The 18699-nt window shown below is 40.2% G+C and overlaps 2 protein-coding genes across 15 annotated transcripts in view; one reads left to right on the top strand and one right to left on the bottom strand.

Moving 5' to 3' along the window:
* The window catches only part of LOC119850987, an 11567-nt gene extending 6387 nt beyond the window's left edge, over positions 1-5180 (top strand). For 4 of the 10 annotated variants that reach the window (XM_043508772.1, XM_038390031.2, XM_043508771.1 and 1 more), the window contains 3 exons: positions 1966-2091; positions 2777-2902; positions 4860-5180. In XM_043508772.1, coding sequence (XP_043364707.1) covers positions 1966-2091; positions 2777-2902; positions 4860-4897 — 290 coding nt within the window. In that variant the 3' untranslated portion in view covers positions 4898-5180. Of the gene's footprint in view, positions 1-765; positions 855-1965; positions 2092-2776; positions 2908-4859 lie in introns of those variants that run through there. The other 6 variants (XM_038390035.2, XM_043508773.1, XM_038390042.2 and 3 more) reach the window with 4 other exon arrangements.
* On the bottom strand, positions 1821-18579 carry RP9 (RP9 pre-mRNA splicing factor). 5 transcript variants are annotated; one of them, XM_043508787.1, is made up of 10 exons: positions 18242-18364; positions 16835-16923; positions 15728-15758; positions 14995-15124; positions 14622-14713; positions 12473-12534; positions 10762-10941; positions 8902-8975; positions 4398-4543; positions 1821-3370 (listed from the first exon to the last, which is right to left on the bottom strand). In XM_043508787.1, the coding sequence occupies exons 2-9, from the start codon at positions 16849-16851 to the stop codon at positions 4410-4412; spliced, it is 720 nt and encodes a 239-aa protein (XP_043364722.1). In that variant the 5' UTR covers positions 16852-16923; positions 18242-18364; the 3' UTR covers positions 1821-3370; positions 4398-4409. The 5 variants fall into 5 exon arrangements, 4 of the variants coding, with proteins under 4 accessions (XP_043364722.1, XP_043364721.1, XP_043364720.1 ...); XR_006279216.1 differs by lacking the exons at positions 1821-3370; positions 4398-4543; positions 16835-16923 and adding exons at positions 4979-5478; positions 7747-7828 and having other exon boundaries at positions 18242-18579; XM_043508786.1 differs by lacking the exons at positions 1821-3370; positions 4398-4543; positions 16835-16923 and adding an exon at positions 4979-5538 and having other exon boundaries at positions 18242-18579.
* Positions 18580-18699: the final 120 nt, after the last annotated feature.

The raw sequence follows: 18699 nt of genomic DNA, 5'->3' as shown, positions 1-18699 counted from the left end.
GAAAATGCTGTCACTTTCCTAAGTGGCTCTTAGAGAATTGTAGCACTTCTAGCCTTTAGTTAAAGAACTCTAGTGAACCTACTAAAAAGAAAAGTGTATTTTTTTTTTTCCACACAACGCACAGTCTGTGGAACTCTTTGCCAGAGGATGTTGTTCTGAAGGCCAAAACTATAATAGGGTTCAAAAAAGAACTAGATAAGTTCATTGAGGATAGGTCCATCAATGGGTATTAGCCAGGATGGGCAGGGATGGTGTCCCTAGCCCAGTGGTGGGCAACCTGCAGTCCCCAGGCTGCACTCGCCCCATCAGGGTAATCCACTGGCAGGCTACCAGTTTGTTTACATTTGCACGGCTGCCTGCAGCTCCCATTGGCCGCAGTTTGCCGTTTCCGGCCAATGGGAGCTGTGCGCAGCCATACAAATGTAAACAAACCATCTGGCAGCCTTCCAGCAAATTACCCAGACGGGGCTGTGTGCAAACAGCAGGTTACCCACCACTACCCTAGCCTCTGTTTGCCAGAAGCTGGAAATAGGCGACGGGATGGATCATTTGATGATTACCTGTTCTGTTCATTCCCTCTGGGTCCTGGCATTGGCTACTGTCAGAAGACCGGCTACTGGGCTAGATGGACCTTTGGTCTCGCCCAGTAGGGCCACTCTTGTGTACTATTTTTGCCTCGTGCATAGCCAGCAAACGTTTGGCTAAGGCTAAATTTGAAATCTCTTTATTTTTTTTTATTTATTTATTTTTTTTTTTTTACCCCAGGTTGAGCTTCAAGTGATGTCAGCTAGTAAACACATAACACTGTGGATTGATCTCCATTTAATCTTTTTGACTTGGATAATATACTTGTTCGTTTATTTAACAAGTTAAGTTTATTGAAAGACACTCTTGTTTACCACTGTCAAATGGGATCTTGGAAATATAATCTCTTAAATTTGTGTAAACACTGGCTACCATACCATACCTCCATGTTACAAAATGGGCTTGGCTACGGTGGGGAAACTTTCTTATAAATTGACACTAGTGGATATAAACATGCTTCCTGTATCTATAGTAGGGGAGTAGAGGCCACTCAAATCAGTGTGCTCCCCCTCAGATTTGGCCCAACTGTTCCTCTACAATGACTACAGTTGAGAGGTGGAGAATGGCCAGGCCTGATTTGAGTGAGTGGTGGTGTAGGCTGGCACACAGGTTTTATAATGCAACTCCGGTTTGGCTCAGCCACTTCTCTGTTATGACAGAGGGGTGGCTGGGCCAAGTCTGCTGTCCTCAGCAGTTGCTTAGCTTGCTTAAAACTAGAGGAACGTCTGCAGGAGAACCAAAATATTGACACTTCAACAAGTTAGATTAAAAAGGAAGCAGTAGTTTATCTGAAGATCACTAAATAGTTGTAGCACGCTTTTAAAATCCTAATATAGTTTAAAGTTTTGCTAAACTCCTCTTGGCCTGGGAGAGAATATTTCCTTTAGCTAGAAACAAAGACAAGCAAAGTCAGCTTCAGATAACTGAGCTCCTGTGACTAGCTAGTGATCAGTCTATTAATTACAGTAATTCTGTTTTTGCTTTTTTTTTTCAAAAGCATAGCCATGATGTACTAGTATAATCAAGCAGTCACTGGTTCCATGTGAGGTTTTGCAGCCCTTTCACAATATCTATCAAATTTGGTAATACACAAAGGTACAATATGATAAACACGTATATTGAGTCTAATGAACTACATTTAAAAACAAACAAATCCATAAACTGCTGCCCAGCTACCAGTGATTGGTATCCATATAAATATTAGATTAGGTTTTTTTGTTTGTTTGCTTTTATAAAAAAAGAAGCATCTTCAAATACTGGCCTCAGTGAACTACTCATTTTGCCTCTGTATTGTAGGTCAACTGTAAAGTCAGTATGGTAATGTTGCTTACAGTAGATACTTATTGATATTATTCAAATGTTTTACTATGTTTTAATTAGTAAGGTTACTAAAGGAAAACAGGGGGATGACAGCTGATGAGTACTGGATTAGAAGTGGCGCTAAACCCAAATTTGCCAGCCTGATTCACGGTAGCCTATCACCCCCAACCAAAAGCAAACAACAAGGTACAGCTGATTTCTTGTCACACCTCAGATCCTCTTCCCTTAAATATTCAAATAAACTGTTTTCAGCAGAATACTTTGCTATTTTGGTGGGATCTTTAACTATTGCTTTGAAGGAAATACATGTTTGGTTGTGTTCTTGCCACTCTGTGATGTGGCTCAGATAATCTATAAATCTGGCTGCTCTGAAGGAGGAGTCTGCATATATAGAGAGTTGGGGTGGTTGTGGTGGACAAAATTCTTTTTTTTTATTTTATTTTATTTTTTTTTATTTTAAAGCTACAGCAGTATATCTTAATGTGGCAAGAAATGCCTTGTATCAATGCACTTTACTAGGACAATGTATTGCTACATAGTTAGATACACTCTAACCCTGTCCTAGCTAGACATAACTCTTCTGTGCACCCTCAGCAGCAGTTTATTACTCTCGACAAGTGAACTCTACAGCTAAACCTCATGTTAGCCTATGCAAATACTGCTTTTTAGAGAATGTTGGCTATAGCTGTTGATCCACGCTAATTGTACAGTGTGGCAGAAGAATATGTGGGGAAGAGAGAGAATCCTTGCTTCAGTAAAAAGAGTAAAAGTTCATAAATACTATGAACTTAAGTGAGCCTGTTTTTAAGTGAAAACTAAATATTCTAAATTGTTTGACAAAAAGTAATACTACTTTTATTTGGTCATTCAGGTAATCTGCTTTTGGATAAACCAAAAAGGAAAAAGATAGGCAAACCCCCTTACAAACGTAGAGATACAAGATGTGAGGCAGAAGACATTGAAGTGTGGGAAATTCCTAAACCCAGTGCACACAAAGGTTAGCGTACTATTACATGCCACGAACACTAGATGTGTTCTAGCAGAAACTCTAAGCTTACTGGTGTGGTGGCTTTTTGGTTTTGTTTTGTTCTCCCCTTCCCCTCTTGGATTACAGGAACTCCTCACTTAACGTCCTCCTGCTTAACGTTGTTTCAAAGTTATGTCGCTGCTCAATTAGGGAACATGCTTGTTTTAAAGTTGTGCAGTGCTCCTTTATAACATCATTTGACTGCCTGCTCTGTCCATTGCTGGTAAGATTTTTGTGGAAGAACAGCTATTTTCTATGGAAGCATTGCACAGGTTCCTCTTCGCCGCCTCATCCCCCTCCCCCCTAGTGCTTCTCCCCCCCCCCCCCCCCCCACCGCCAAACAGCTGCTTGGCAGCGCTTAGGACTTTGCTGTGGGAAGGAAGGAGGAGGAATGCGGCATGCTCCAGAATGGAGGTGGGAAGAGGGAGGCCTGGAGCAGGGACAGGAAGAGTTGGGACAGGAAGAGCACCTCCTCTCCCCCCCCCCCCCCCCCCGCAAAGTCGGTGCCTGTTCTTCTCCAGGTAAGCGGCCACTGCTGCCACGAAGGTGCTTCCTAGCGTTCTTACCCCACACAGGCACAGCCTACTGCAGGCAAGCCGGGGCACTTCCCAACCACAGTACAGTACTGTACAGTATATAATGCCTTTTTGTCTGCCCCCAAAAAGTTCCTTAGAACCTAACCCCTGCATTTACATTAAATCTTATGAGAAAATTTGATTAGCTTAACATCGTTTCACTTAAAGTTGCATTTTTCAGGAACATACCTACAAGTGAGGAGTTAATGTATCTACATTCAAATCTTGAGTACCTTCTTAGATACTTCCTTGGTCATAAAAGAACTTTTTGACCCCAGCACTCTCTACTACAGAGCATCTTTCCCTCAAACTTCAGGCTTCCAAATTTTTATTTTAAACAATGCTTGGCATTTCATAGCACACTAATCGTACTATATCTGTGTGTTTGTATGTATTTTAAAAAAAAAAACAAACACAAAAACCCCAAAGCTCTGGAGCAGGGCCTCTCTTATTGTTAAAAGACAAACTAGAGATGTAGCAAACTCAAGTGACTGACAATTAAGTTGGCGTATGTCTTAATTCCAAGGTCTTTAGTCTTACACTAAGATCTAATGTGACTTTATGAAAGCACTGTGAGTTAAGAGTAGAGGTCCATGGTTATTGGAAGCTAGCTCAAAGATGTGAGGCTCTCCTATGGGACGTTTGGTCGGGGAGAGCATAGTCGCTTGACCTAGCGGAGGAAGAATGTTCATGTGCAGGGAATAGCATGAAGGAAAAAAAACTCTCCCACCTGAAACGGGTTTTCCACAATAAACCCACCTGATGCGAACAGTATAAACCAATGGAGCATCTGAATCTGTAGCTCAGAGGTGTAAGTGCCCAACTAATCCAAATCAGTGCGGTCCCAAAGCCTAACCATGAGTTAAGATGTGCACTGTGATGACATTTCACTCCTGATCTTTTTAGGAGGAGCATTCTCTGTCAATTTGCACATTCCAAACTGCCTCCTGTATTTCCCTGCTAGTGCCAAAAACAGCCCATGTTTCCAGCCTGCTGCCTTCAGTTTCTGCAATGCATTTATGTATTCCTGATGGTCCTGCACCAAGATTAAGGCACAAAATAAGGAAACTTAATATCAAACCAGTAATGTAAGGAATTTTATATTAGTTTGCTGAATATTTAACCAGTTTCCAATCTTCTGTACTAGTGCTATACAATCTGAGATCTGTGCTGCAGAGCCTAGGTCTGCAGAGCTGGTGGGACTTCAGTATGTCTCAAACTCCTAGTTTACTTTCTGTAATAGTATAGCTCACTTGCTAGTTGCCTATTTTAAAGGAAGACTTTACAAGCATCCATGAAGGGAAAGTGCATATGTTAAAAACGAAATCTCTCAATTTTTTTTTTTTTTTTAGGGTATGGATCAAAGAGGTCTCTCTACAAAAGAAGATAATCTGACTATTACAAATGCAAGGGGGAAATGTGATTAGTATTACAGATGCTGGGGGAAGAACACAAACATACTGAGGTTGCATGTCTCAATCTTTCAAATGAGTCCATCAGTAGCTTTTTTTTTGTATAAATCTTTCTAAGCTACTATGCACAGTTAAAGGGCAAGAATAACACTGTAAAGAGTTGAAGTACACTATATTAAATTAAAGGAACACTCTAAATAAAGCACTCTAAATTGTAAATAAGCACACTTGCTTAAAAGCAATAAAGCTAACAGAATTGCACTGATGTGTGGGTTTTCTTTCCTGAATACTGAAGTAAAAGCTTAAGGTAGGGATGGGTTGTCTGTACTAGTAATCAACTGCACTTACCTGCCTATCTTCCTACCATATTATTCTAAACTCTGTGATAACTGCAAAGCTTGTTTTTGTAACCCTAACTTCAATGCTTCTTTTCAGAGGTCAGGACTTCAGGTAATGAAATTTCTTTATCTTCAGAGAATAGAACAGAGGGGATGATTGTCAGCGCTCTTTCAGGAGTCTAGCCATGACTTTCTGTGCGATCCTCTCTTCTGTAGGAAAACTAGATGAAGGATTAATCATCAGTGGAGAATACTAATAACAAAACTCCTCTTCAGAATTCCTGAACCAAATAATTTAATATACAGTAAATAATTCCATATCCATTGGCTGCCTTATGTAACAATAACCTGGCAGATGGGGAGACTGTAGTGCTCTAACAGTTGTGATCCTTAGCACTCTGGTTTTAAGGGACAACTTCTTCAGATGTCTTAGCATCTCCATTGCTGCAGCTATATGTCTCGTATGTCCACTACATTTAATGCTGAATTTGGGTACACCTGACCTGGCCTAATACCACTTTACTTCTTAAATTCTCGTTATCCTAAAAATGACTTAATTCTGGCATTGCTGTAAAATGCGATGTCACAATACATGTACTCCAAGTAGCTTCCTTGCATGTTAAAATACCTCTCTCTGAACTGTCTTGGTGGCAGTCTGTATGGGAATAAAATAACTGGGGTACTTCAAAACATCTCAGATGCAGTAGATTCTGGGTGCTGAGTAGATACACATGGAAAAAAGATGCAGAGGGCCTTTCAATTTAAATGGCTCAGAACTGTAATAGTGTGGCTATGGACCAAAATTGCAGTGGTTCAGAATAAAGTCATTATGAAGTAGACCCTGTCACACTAGATGTTCCTCTACAGCCGTGCTTCCCAAATTAATTCTACTGGTGACCCCTTTCACATAGCAAGCCTCTGAGTGCAACCCCTCCCCCCCATAAATTAAAAACACTGTCTATATATTTAACCACCATTATAAATGCTGGAGGAAAAGCAGAGTTTAGGGTGAAGGCTGATAGCTTGCAACCCTCCACCCCCCCATGTAATAATCTCACACCCCCTGAGTGGTCACAACCGCCAGTTTGAGAACCCCTGCTTTACAGCTTTCTGAAGTGTATCTGATTCAGCTAGGTACCTAACCAGCTGATTTTCTGACACTATGGCATCAACAAGGTGACACACTTTAACAGACACACCAAGCTGAACAGCCTGTTTGTACAGACTTCTCTGTACTGCCATTTTAGGCAGTAGTGACTCAGATACAGGCTTATAACTATCACTTTGTTACATTTTACTTTTGGGGACCTCAACAGACTCTGCAAGAAACCCTACATGTGTAGGACTGCTGAAGGAAAAAAAAGTCCCCTTTTTTTGGCAAAGGAGGATGAAACAGACCCCTGAGATTCCACCACTGGATATCTTGTTGGACAGACTTGTTGCCTCTGACTCAATTTCTAAAAGCTATGGGTTGCTAGCTAAATCTTCTGTCAGAGGGTGGGTGGGGTATAATCACCAAATCTTATGCCAGTGGTGGCTTGACATACCAAATTTGAATTCTGCATTTTCACAATCAGAATGTAGAATTCTTGTGTATATTTGGTGTTTATATAAGTTCTCCCACTTCAATGTTGATTAGGAATTGTTTGTTCTTAGCAGCGGGGTAAAAAGATCAAATTACAGCTGTTTCAATTAAATGAGGAGAACGTAAGAACCACTTACAAAAATACTCTTTGCATGCTGACTATAGCTCTGCTAAGGAAAGACAGGTGTATTGTAAGACACGAAGTTCTTCCACACCACATATTCTCTGTAGCTGGTTTGTTGTGCTAGCTGGCTATTAATCAACTACCGTGGAATGTCAAAGTCATCTCTGATCTCTCACTGAATTTTCAGTAGCTTATGCTCAAATCTTGTCAGTGCATACAGAACATAGATATCCCTGCTCCAAACATCTTTGTCTTCTCTACAGCTCTCTGGTATTGCCACAACAGTTCAGGAGGAAAAAATATTTAACTAAATAATCAGACCCAGGAAGTTTGCTAGGATGACTCATAGCTCTATGAGCAGGTAAACATGTTATAGCTACTCCTCTTGATTGTCTAGTCACGTGAATGTTTCATAATTCTAGCACTCATAAGTAACATGATAAACCAGAATTTACATGCACTGGAGGCAAGAAACTTGTTAAAAGCTTCAGTCTCTGAAGTAAATAATTACCAAGATGTCAAGTGCCTTAAATAAGTAAATGGTTAATCAAAGGTAGATGCTGGTTGCTCAGTTTAACACTTTATGGGACAATTCAGTTGTTGGTTTTTTCCTCCTCCCAAGGCTAGAAAGGACCATTAGTTGTCTATTCTGACCTGCATACCAAACCTGCCTTTTGCCCAACTTGTGATTGAACTAGAGAATCTTAGACATCCCATTTTGATTTTTAAAACTCTAAGATGTACCACATACCTTGCCAATTAGTAACAATGCCTACTTACACTGTTTTCAGTTTGAATTTGCATGACTTAATTTTTCATCCATTAGATTTCATGTGCTAAAGGCCTATCAAACATCTTCTCCCTGTATAGGTATATAAAAAGTGCACTCAAGCTGCTGCTTAACTTTGTATTCAATAAACTGATTGTGCTGCTGTAGCCTCTTGCATTGTGTTTCCTGGACAAGAAGTTAGTCTTGTTGTTCTTCTATGCCTGCTCCAAATTATCATTTTTGAAGCATAGACGCTATAGTCCAGGAAGTGATATTAGTCATGTTGTCTACAGCAGCCAGTTTACCCTGTCACAGTATCACACTGGAAGCTCATGTTTGGTTTATGTATAGTGGCTCCTTTATCCTTAAGTGAGCTGCTGTTTTTAAGAATACAGTTCCCTACCTTGTAAATACTATGTTCTTTATTTCTATAGGTAAAGCTCTTTCATTTAACTCTATTAAAATATGGCTGAGTCACATCACTCAGTGACTTGTCATCCTCATTATTTACTTTTGTATCATGTATGAACTTTTTATCAGTAACTATGATATATTCCAGGTCACTGATTAAAACTGTAAATAGTAGTGGGTTGACAGCACATCCTTAGGGGGAAATCACATTAGAAACGACTACCTGTTGATTCCTAGTAACAATTGTTTGGTCAGTGAGCCACTTCTTTTCCATCACTATTAAGTGTTCCACAGTGATATACAGGGAAAATATTCTCACTTGCATACAGCTCAATAATTATTCTGATAAGTTTATATGGCTGTAGATATTTTTTAAAAAGTGAGTGCAGCGAGAGGTTAAAATCTTTCTAAATATTTTAAGAAAAAATATTAAAAATAAATGTTTAACAAAGCTTAACCCTTATAGTAGAAGAAAGGCAATCAGCACCACCTCTATGAAAAATAAATACCCAAGGAAGTAACAGAAAGGGATGGGGACATTAAGGATTAATGGGAAGAAGTTTTATAAAGAAACCTTAGTATGGCTTTCAGGATAGACTACCAAGCAAAAACTCTAAGGAAAGATGCAATAACCAAATAGAGCCTCTGTTATATTTTAAAGATTGGCTTTGCTGTAGCCACTGGTAGGAAGTTATGGAGTTGTTGCAAGACATCTCCCAGAACCTATTTATTGTGTGGTGGCTTCTCATACCCACCTTCCCTCAACCATGCTGCAAACAAGCAAGCAACTGGATGCTCTGATGACAATTCTTGTATCTCCACTGCAGCACTGTAAAGAAGGAGATCAATCAAGCCAAATCTCAGGCAGTTCTGACTGCCAATGCTACTGACAAAGAAACTGCAGTTTTAGCTAGCTGTCACAGTTACCCTACCACAGATCATTCCTGAACTGTCGATAGTCACTAATAAGTAACATTAACTTTGCATATAAACAACTTGTTTACTAAATACTATTGGAGAAGATACTCTGTAGCTGCTTTTGGAACATTCACTTCTGGGACTTAATATAGAATACAGATAAGGTCATCTAAGAAGTTACAGTGCTGTGATTTAATAGAGGATTATGCACAGCTGTGATGACGGTGACATGGTCTATACTTTAGATTTGGAGGATGTCTTGTAAAGGAGAAGAAATGGATTTGTCCCCCTTTTTATTCCCTTTGCTTCTGTTGATATAAAAATCTAGCAAGGAAAAAAGTACAGGCCTCTTCTTCTAAGCAGGGATTTTTCAACCCTGTTTCCAGATCTTTCCAGTCCTGTCTGCCTTGGGAGATTATTAGAGATCCCATGGACCTTTTTCGTAAAAGTAGGCATTTGTCCTCATGTCCTTGACCAAAGTATCCTTGTGTCCAGCCTGCTTTTTCTTTGCTACATTTCTATAGTACTAGATGTACTGTATATGCTTGTAAAACATTTGGAATTCCTTCCATATATTGATACAAGAATATTCTTTGTATTTTTCCGTATTCACAATGATTCACAAAATATTACTGTATTAAATATTTTACTAAATATGTAAAATTAAAACATGTTTAAAGTTACTTCCCCAAACCTTTTTAGAAACAAACATGTATCAATACAAAATAGATAGTGAACCATGCTCAGAAGAACATTGTTACCCATTCCATTTCCAACATGAAAACTCCTTTCCAAGCAACTAACATGGTAGCTTTTGTCAGCAAAATTAGTGGGAGAGTTTTATTATTATTTAGCAAGAGATTTTCACACTTGGAGCCAAATTTTGCAGTTCAGAGGATTATTCTAACGAGTAGGTGCTGGTCAATGTTGTAGAGTGGGGCTCAGAAATAACGTTGAAATTACAGAATTGAGCTTTTCTTCAAGTAAATAAAAATAAACCCTGCTAACAATACACTTTTGCCTTAAAAGTAAAACCCCTTCATTAACATTAATAGGATTTTCCTTATGTCACACATTTTAAAGCCTCAGCAGCTGCCAATCGTGGGATGATCAGAGTGACCATCAGCATGCGGGGAAGATACAGTACAGTCTGATTACACTTAGCTTGGCCATGGCAACATCCATTGTTGTTTGCTGTAAATGGGAAGTCCTAACATGTTTCAATGCTTTGCACAGTACAAACTGCAATTCCCATTACAGTGAAGCTCTGTGTGTAATTAAATTGTTTTATGGATAAACATTACCTCACTAGAGGGCTCCACTGAAATATGTAAGTGGTCCCTTAGGTGGTGGCTGTTTTTTTTAAACATAACATGAGGCAGCATAACAGAGGTTTTATCAACCATCAAGTTAGATGATCATTATCCCACGTTTCACAGTACATAGGTATGCTCAAGTAAAATCATTCCTTGTTAAACAGCCATAATTGAGCTCATCCCTTGCTTAGTGCACCACTGCAGAGAGGCAGAAAAGGATGGCACAAATGGGACATTAGACGTACCCGTTCGTATGTTCTCCTAGACTATTACAAAGCCCTTTTTGGTTGTTTCTTCCTTATTCTTTGGATGTTTCCTTACAGTTCACAATCTGGGGTCAAGAAGCACTTAGCAGGTGACTGCTGTCAGTCAGACTCTGACCTTTCATTTGATTTAGAAGATTTGTGCTTTCTTTTCTTTTTCTTCTTTTTTTCCTTTTTCTTTTTCTCCTTCTTTTTCTTCTTCTTGTGTTTTTCTTTACATTCTGAGGAACTGGAGCTGCCACTACTTCCATCTTCAGCTGAAGTAGAGTCTTCCAGCAGTTGCTTCAATTGCTGTATCCTAAATACACAAAAATTAATAAAAAGAAAAGGAGTACTTGTGGCACCTTAGAGACTAACAAATTTATTAGAGCATAAGCTTTCGTGAGCTACAGCTCACTTCATCGGATGTAGCTCACGAAAGCTTATGCTCTAATAAATTTGTTAGTCTCTAAGGTGCCACAAGTACTCCTTTTCTTTTTGCGAATACAGACTAACACGGCTGCTACTCTGAAACAAAAATTAATGTGAAAGAGAATCCATTCTCCATGTGTGCAGCAGTATGCTTCCCCCCCCAAAAAAAAGTAAATGATGTAGTAGACTTGTGAGAACTGTTCACCAGGTTCTCTTTGGGGAGGATTCCTGGCTATGCAAATCACGCCCTTCAATGTTCAGTCAGAGTCCAGGTTACGGCTTTGGGAGCTCCCATTTTCAGCCAGGCATTTGTCCAACTCAAGGGTTTTTCCATCCTGTGGGTGGGATGGTTGTAAAGGGGAGGGCCTCTACTAGTACCCAGTAAAATAAGTTATTTGATGTTTTTATATTAATATGTATACAGTGTACTCAGAGGCAACAGCCATCAGTATGCCCCCATACCAATTTTTATAGTACCACTAACAGACATGCAGGTGAATCCGGGATGAATAAATTATGAGGTTCTGTTAAAATGATGAAGAGGGGGAAGTCACTGATATCATTGACATAAAAAGCAGGTTCTCCTTTAGCAAAACAGGTAATTTCTGTGACAAAAGTCCCCCCTGTTTAGTTCCATACTAAGATGGATTCTTAACAGATAAGGAAAGTCTCCTTACTTGCTTGATTACTTCTATTTGGTACCATCCATTTCAACTTGCTGTGTATTTTTTTTAAACGCATGCAACTGGTCACCTGCAACTACACTGAACCCTATCCCTTAAGCTCAAATGTTGATTGGACATTGCTCATCAGTGATGCTTTCCAGTGCAAGGAACAAGAAAGAGAATTAAACGCTGCTGCCCTATTTACTGAATAACGATTTAATAGTAGGAATAAAAGCCACATTTTTCAAACATGGGTACCTAAAGCTAGCTTCCTAAATCCTTACAGAGGTATCTAAATAAAACCAACCTGGTTTTCAGAACTGCTGAGAAATCTCACTGAAGTCAATTGGAGCTGTGAGTGCCCAGCACCTTTAAAAATCAGACCACTTTTACTAAAGACATAAAAAAAATAGATTTAGGAGCCTTCCAGGTTTGAAAATGTTGGCAAAAATGAACGTCTACTTTTTGAACAGGCAGTTCTAGGAATCATTAAATATAAATCGCTTCAATTTATGAGTGAGAAGCAAGTAAAATAGCAAGTATTTATTAAGAAGGGATAAATGACATCTCCTCTTCTGCATTAGCTGTTTATTAAAATATAAAGCTTACCATTAAAAATTAACTTTTGTTTGGAGGTGATGAGCTGAACAGTGAGGGACATTTTGCCCATAAAATCTAATTTTCACAGCATAATATCAAACTAAAGTCTTACATTAAATTTTTTTTTTAAATTTACTACGAAGACATACTTACCTCATTTCCTTTTCATGACGTTTATTTTCCCTTATTACATCATACATAGGGTCTTCATGTGCCTTTGAAAAAGAGGAAATTGAAAGCCCAATATCAGTAAAAGAGAGTATCACTGGCACATATATTTATTACGCTTTCCATTAAAATATCCAATCCAACAATAAACGTTTATTCCAATAGAAGAGTCCCAATTAATTCCAAACTCTCAATTCACAAGGATGCACTGACATTATTGCAAACCTTTTGATGAATTTGGGCTGATTTTTGACATCAGAAAAGGTTTATGCAACTCTAATCCAAAGACTATGTAGCTGACTGCATAGGGCTCTCCTTGCCCACAACACGTCTCCTCCTACAGCTGGGGACTATCTCCTATAGATGCTCAAATATTATGGTGATATGAGACATAAAACTGGTTATAAATAAATTAGAACTTCTGCTGAACTCCTGAAATAATCTTAAATATGCCTCTAACACATTTGAACCTTCCCTCTCCATTGCTTCCTTTTTCAGTTACTGGGGATAACACTGACATCCTGCCTGTGAGTCAGAACCATAACCTGGATATCATCCTCTATTCAGACCTCCCTCTAGGTCCTCATATCCATGCAATGTCTACATCTTGCAGATCTCTTTTCTCTAAAACATGACACTTCTGATCCAGCCACACAGCTACAACTCTTATTCAGGCCCTTTTTATCTCATATCTTGATTACTGCAACATCCTTTCCTCAGGCCTTAACAAAGGCAATCTCGCCCCACTAATATCCATTCAGAATGCTGCTGCAAAGATAATTCTCCTAGCTCATTGCTTTGACCACGTTCCCCTTTGTATCCCTCCACTGGCTTCTTCTTTTTATTGCTTCAAACATAAGCGGCTTGTCTTCCCTTTCAGGATGTTCTTCCACCCTAGGTCTATCATCTCTCATTCACTGTCGTCAGTTCCCGTCTCTAATTAGCCCATGATGCCAGCCTCCACTGCCCGCTTGCTAAATTTGCAAACAAACCCCATAGTCCTTTCTCCCATGCTGCCTCTCATGTTTATGAGATGCTCCCTGTAAACATCTGCAAAACTTCCTCAGTATCCTCCTTCAAAACCCGTTTTTTCTGTGATGCCTCAAACAACCTGACCACAGTTAGTGGTATGCTTAAAGCACTGGTGTGCTTAAAACACAGTCTCCCATGTTGAACAATATCATCTCATTGTTTCCTTGTACTCCATCTGTCAGTATTATATCCTCTGTTGTCTCTTGGCTAAGCTTCTGGAGGCAGGTGTTTGTACAGCGCCAAGCACAATGTGGTATTGGTTTATAAAGAGGATTCCTAGGCCCATGGTAATAAAAATAATCTTCCAATTTTTTCTCTACCACTATTTCTATGGTCAAGTGTATTACAGAGACACCTGTACATTAGCCTAAAGGAGAATACCTACTAAGCATCAGCACTCAAATCCCATATATGGAAGGCATTTTGTCCATCCATAGTTAAGGAAGAAGCTAGCTTCCTATTTTAAATTAGATTCCCAACCCCGCCCCTTACTATTGCTACCTAAACAATCCCCCTGAAATTTTACATACCCTATCTTATCCCAGAATAGAATTTTTCTGTGAAATGTACGCCAAATTACATGGGAGTTTTACAGATAAGGTATTTCTAAAATTTCTGCATCATTCACTCTTTGAACATCTTCCTAACTTTCTTGTGGCTCCTCATAGCTTGGCCTACAAACTCATTTGATGCGAGGTAATCCAAATCTCTTGATGTTACCTGGGCAACTCACCTCAGATTATTTGTTAATAGAGTTTTTAGTACATTGATATTTAATCATAAATAACTGATGTTGAAAAGATTAATTAAATAGAATGGTTGAAAGTTTCTTGCAGACTTATAATTTCTATGCAAATAATTATTATCTTCCTTTTAAAGATTGGGTTTTCTGCAAATTAGTAATATATTCAATCACATCTGTGTATGAAGAGAGACATGTTTCTCTAATAAGAGGATTATGGTCAGGTTTCAACATCAATATGATACTAGATACAGCAGAAAATCCTTTATGGACCATAACCTAATAGACTTCTTTTCACTAGCAAGATTAGCCATCATCTTTAATGAAAAATACAACCAATACTACAATATTTGTACTTACTACTCTGAATTGTTCCAATTTCTGATTGCCTTTAATAAAGAATGGGCATTCTTTATCTCCTGTTCTGTGTCCATAACGTTTACATCTCCAACCTTTAGTAAAACAGAAGCAAACTGAATCTTTGAGTCAGCTCACAACCGTTTAAAAACATTAATGGAAAACATCTTTACATAGCTGAAGTACAGTAAAGAGAAACAAAGCATTAAATTCAGTCTTCAAATCTACAAAAGCCTTCAAGATACTGGCTGCTATTATATCAATATGAAGTCACTATATTTGGAATAGTCACTTATTGCCAAGATTTTTTTGCCTGAAGTCAAAAGATTTATAAAAGAAAAAGGCCCAATGAAATTTGGATGCTTCTTGCCCTTACACTGCATAACTTTGACTTCTTTTCCTAATGGCATCCAGAGTCCTTTAGTTGGGGCATGAGCCAGGAATTCTCGGGCATGTTCATTGCCTGGTACATCAGGTATGCAGTCTTCTGGCTTAGTTTCATCTTCCTATAGAAATGGCAAGCAAAACAAAACCCCTATTTCATCTACCTTTTTTTAAAACAAATAACCCAAGTGTATAAGTATACGTCATCATTTACTAATGGACCTACTTTCTCCCTTATATTCCCTTCCTCCTTTATACCCATAAAATAACTGAATTCTTTAACCCCTTTTAGTAACATTAACTCATTTTTCTTTTTTGCTACCCTTAACTTTTCCCTTCAGGCCTGAATATTCTTGCTGAATTGCTTCCCTCCTGTTCCACTTAGTCCAATGATTACATTAAAAGAATTAAACACTTTTCAACTTCTACTGATTTTCTCTTCTTTGAATTGAATATAGTGATTACAATAGCCTTTATATGTGGCAGTTTTCGTTTAAGTTGCAAACACTAAATTATGACTCTTTGAATCTGGTAAGAGGAATTCCACAAAAGATCACATACTAATTTAATGTGATGTTAATGGCAAGGAGAGAGGGAATCATACAAGGTGGATCTGGTCCCCCCGAAACCAATGGAAAAACTCCTATTGACTTTAATGAACTCAGGATTCCACCCTGTGTTTACAATTTCTTTTAAACACCAAACATTTATTACAATTTACTAACCTTAATTAGCCCTGGAGGAGGTTTCTCATAGCTGGAAAACAATAAAAATATAGTTGTATTAACATTATTTTTTACAACTTCGCATCAAACTTATATACATGGACAAAACAAAGCCATTCCATACTATAAAATTAAAAATTTCATATAATTTAAACGGACTTAGTTTAAAGCTTATTTAATTACACTCCTTAAGAAGTGTAGCAACCACAGTGCAACACAGAGATGCAAACAGAGTGAAGTGATGCTTGTGGTGTTTCTAAACAGCCAAAAAAAAAATGTCTTCTGCAAATCACACAATTCACTCTAATTTGCAAACATGCTTTCATTTTGTGTGTTTGCCTGGAAATGACAATTTCATTATGCTGCTTTACAGAGATGCTTCGTGCATCCAATTGAGCCCTAACTGCAAGAAATTCACAACTCTCTCATCTTGAAAGTCTAGCTATGGTAAGGAAAATGACATCTTGCCACTCCATCTTTGTTTTTTCCAACACTGCGTCATAAGTATGCTCAGCTGACAACGTCAAAGCAAGAATTTTCTTACTGCCAGTACTACAAGCTCAACCTAGTACAGGATAATCAAACTGTCTCTCTAGTACATTCAACATCACCAATAACTAATCCGAAGACAGCAACAGGAATAGTTTTGTTGATGACTCAGGAGGCTGTTCTGCAGCCATGTTGGATCAGCAGTGTTGACAGTAGAAAGAGAGACTTGGTTTTGTCCATACAGTGGGCAGATCTGACTTGGAAGACACCAATGGAGACAATGCACACATGGGTGTTCAATGCCAAGGTATCATTTGATCATCTTCTTAACAATAGCAACACTTTAAGCACTGTCTGGAGTAATTCACAATAAGAAATCCCTACTCCCACTGTGAAGGAATTAACATTAAATTATGATTGCAGCCCATAATATTTCCACCCCCTCAACCCCCTTTTCATAAATTAAGGCACACACATATTTTACAGGTTTCAGAGTGGTAGCCGTGTTAGTCTGTATCAGCAAAAACAATGAGGAGTCCTTGTGGCACCTTAGAGACTAACAATTTTACATATTTTACAGCATCAGAGGAATCATTCAGCACATCTTAAGTCTTTTACATTGTACATTTTTTCATTCACTCCAAAGGGATCCTGCTGATCATGCTTTGCTGCCAAACTACAGGTCCCACGCTTTCTTCAAAATGTCACTTAAAAAACAAACAGGACAGATACAAAGTCAGGGAAGGAGTTGGGGGAAGGACTGGTGACAATTTTTTTACCTATCTTCACATGGACAGGTATATAGAGAATGGACAGACTGGCTGCCTGCTGTAAAATGTTCAGAGAAATTGGTGGGCATAGCAACAACAAATAATCCTGGACCTATTTCTATGCAAAATGGGCCATATTTGGAAGGTCACTGCACACAGGGGCCCACTAGAAGACTTGTGCACCGCAGGTGAAACACTGGCTACATATTTTCCACTCTGCTTCAAGTTCCCTGACCCTAAAGAGACCAGAGGCTGCACTACAACCAACAGTAGCCACAGAGTGGAATACCTCTCACTCTGCCAAGGCCCAAATGTACAACACAAAGTGTGACAATGGCCCAAATTGAGACCATAAAAATACTATTCATGCAGCAAAGTTAAAAAGTGATGGGACTGATTCCTCAGTGTAGAGAGCTCAATAGCATCAGTTTAATGATTCTGCATTTCTAATGTTTATAACTTTCAACTATAAAAGTGAAGGGACAGATTTTTTGGGGAACTTAGGTAACTTTGGAACTAAGTTGAGTGACATTCCTCAAAAAGAGGAACACATGAGAAACATTTTCTGGGATAGGTCCAACTGGATTTTGTAAATAAAACTCCTACTCTAGCTTCATACACTGATTGTTCCTGTCAGGAACAAAGGTAACCAGTACAAGGTCTGGGGCTGGGCAGGGGTTTACTTCCAGACAGGATTTTATGGGGAGCACGTGAACATTGCTTTTGCAACATGTTTAAGAGAGATTTCCATGCAGCTGTAGGGCAGGACCTCTAAAAACACCCTGATCAAACTTTTGAAGCACCCCCTTGGCAAGGATCAGCCAGAATTCAAAGGCAGCCAGGAGTAGGTGACATAATAAAATGGCCCCACTCCCATAAGTCGGGCCGTTCCACCCCCTGTGTACTTTTCATGTATAAAATAAAATCATTGGTGTATTTTAATTCTCTATAAAGGCCAAAAACACACGAGCTGGCAACAAATGCCGCCCCCAAGGGTCACTCCGGAGTTCCAGCGCCCTCCCGAGGACCCAGTTCAGCCGAGCGTTAGGATTTGTTTTGCAAACGCACCGGAGGCGCTCGGATACCAGGGGGATGGGCGAGGGGTTTGGGTTCAGCCCGTGACAGAGGCAGGGGCTCGCCGTGAAACGGCCCCATCTCGGCAGCGACGGCGGGGGGCGCTCCCCTCCCCGGCCGCAGAGGGGCTTGTGGCGGGGACGCTCCGTCGGCTCTCCCCCGCCCCCTCCGAGCCCCTTACAAGGACTCCAGGTGCTGGATTTGCTGGATCTGCTGCACCTCCCGCTTCTTCCTCTTCCGCTCGTGCCGCTCCCGCTCCCCGCCGCCGGCCAGGGGCTCGCGCGGGCTCCTGGGCCGCTTGTGGTGGTGGCGGCGGCGGCGGCGGCGCCCCTCGGCCGGGGCGGCCTCCGCCTTCTCCCGCGCCCCCCGCCTCTGCGACATGGGGGCCCCGGGCGCGGCCGGCCCGCGGGAAGGGGAGGCCCAGAGCCGAGCAGCTGCGGCTCCTGCCCCGACCGGCGCCTCCCCTCCCCCCGCGGCCGATTTCACTTTCACTTGACTTCCCATCCCTGCCCCCGCTGCCGGCAAAGCAGGGACTTCCTCTGGGCGGCTGGGCCGGGCTCATCCCAGGCAGCGCCCCCTCCTTCTCCAGCGCTCGCGACGGCAGCGGGGCTCCCGGGCCAAGGGGCGGCGGCTGCTCTC

The sequence above is a fragment of the Dermochelys coriacea genome, chromosome 2 (assembly GCF_009764565.3).
Source record: "Dermochelys coriacea isolate rDerCor1 chromosome 2, rDerCor1.pri.v4, whole genome shotgun sequence".
Lineage (NCBI taxonomy): Eukaryota > Metazoa > Chordata > Testudines > Dermochelyidae > Dermochelys > Dermochelys coriacea.
The sequence above is the reverse complement of the archived record's forward strand: the minus strand, read 5'-3'. Positions and strand labels throughout refer to the sequence as shown.

Coding starts and splice junctions, on each gene's coding strand:
- RP9 (XM_043508785.1), bottom strand. CDS start 18,564: ATGGGAAGTCAAGTGAAAGTGAAATCGGCCGCGGGGGGAGGGGAGGCG. Junction 15,759..18,241: donor ATCCAGCACCTGGAGTCCTT/GTAAGGGGCTCG, acceptor ATTGTTTTCCAG/CTATGAGAAACCTCCTCCAG. Junction 15,125..15,727: donor CTCCTCCAGGGCTAATTAAG/GTTAGTAAATTG, acceptor CCATTTCTATAG/GAAGATGAAACTAAGCCAGA.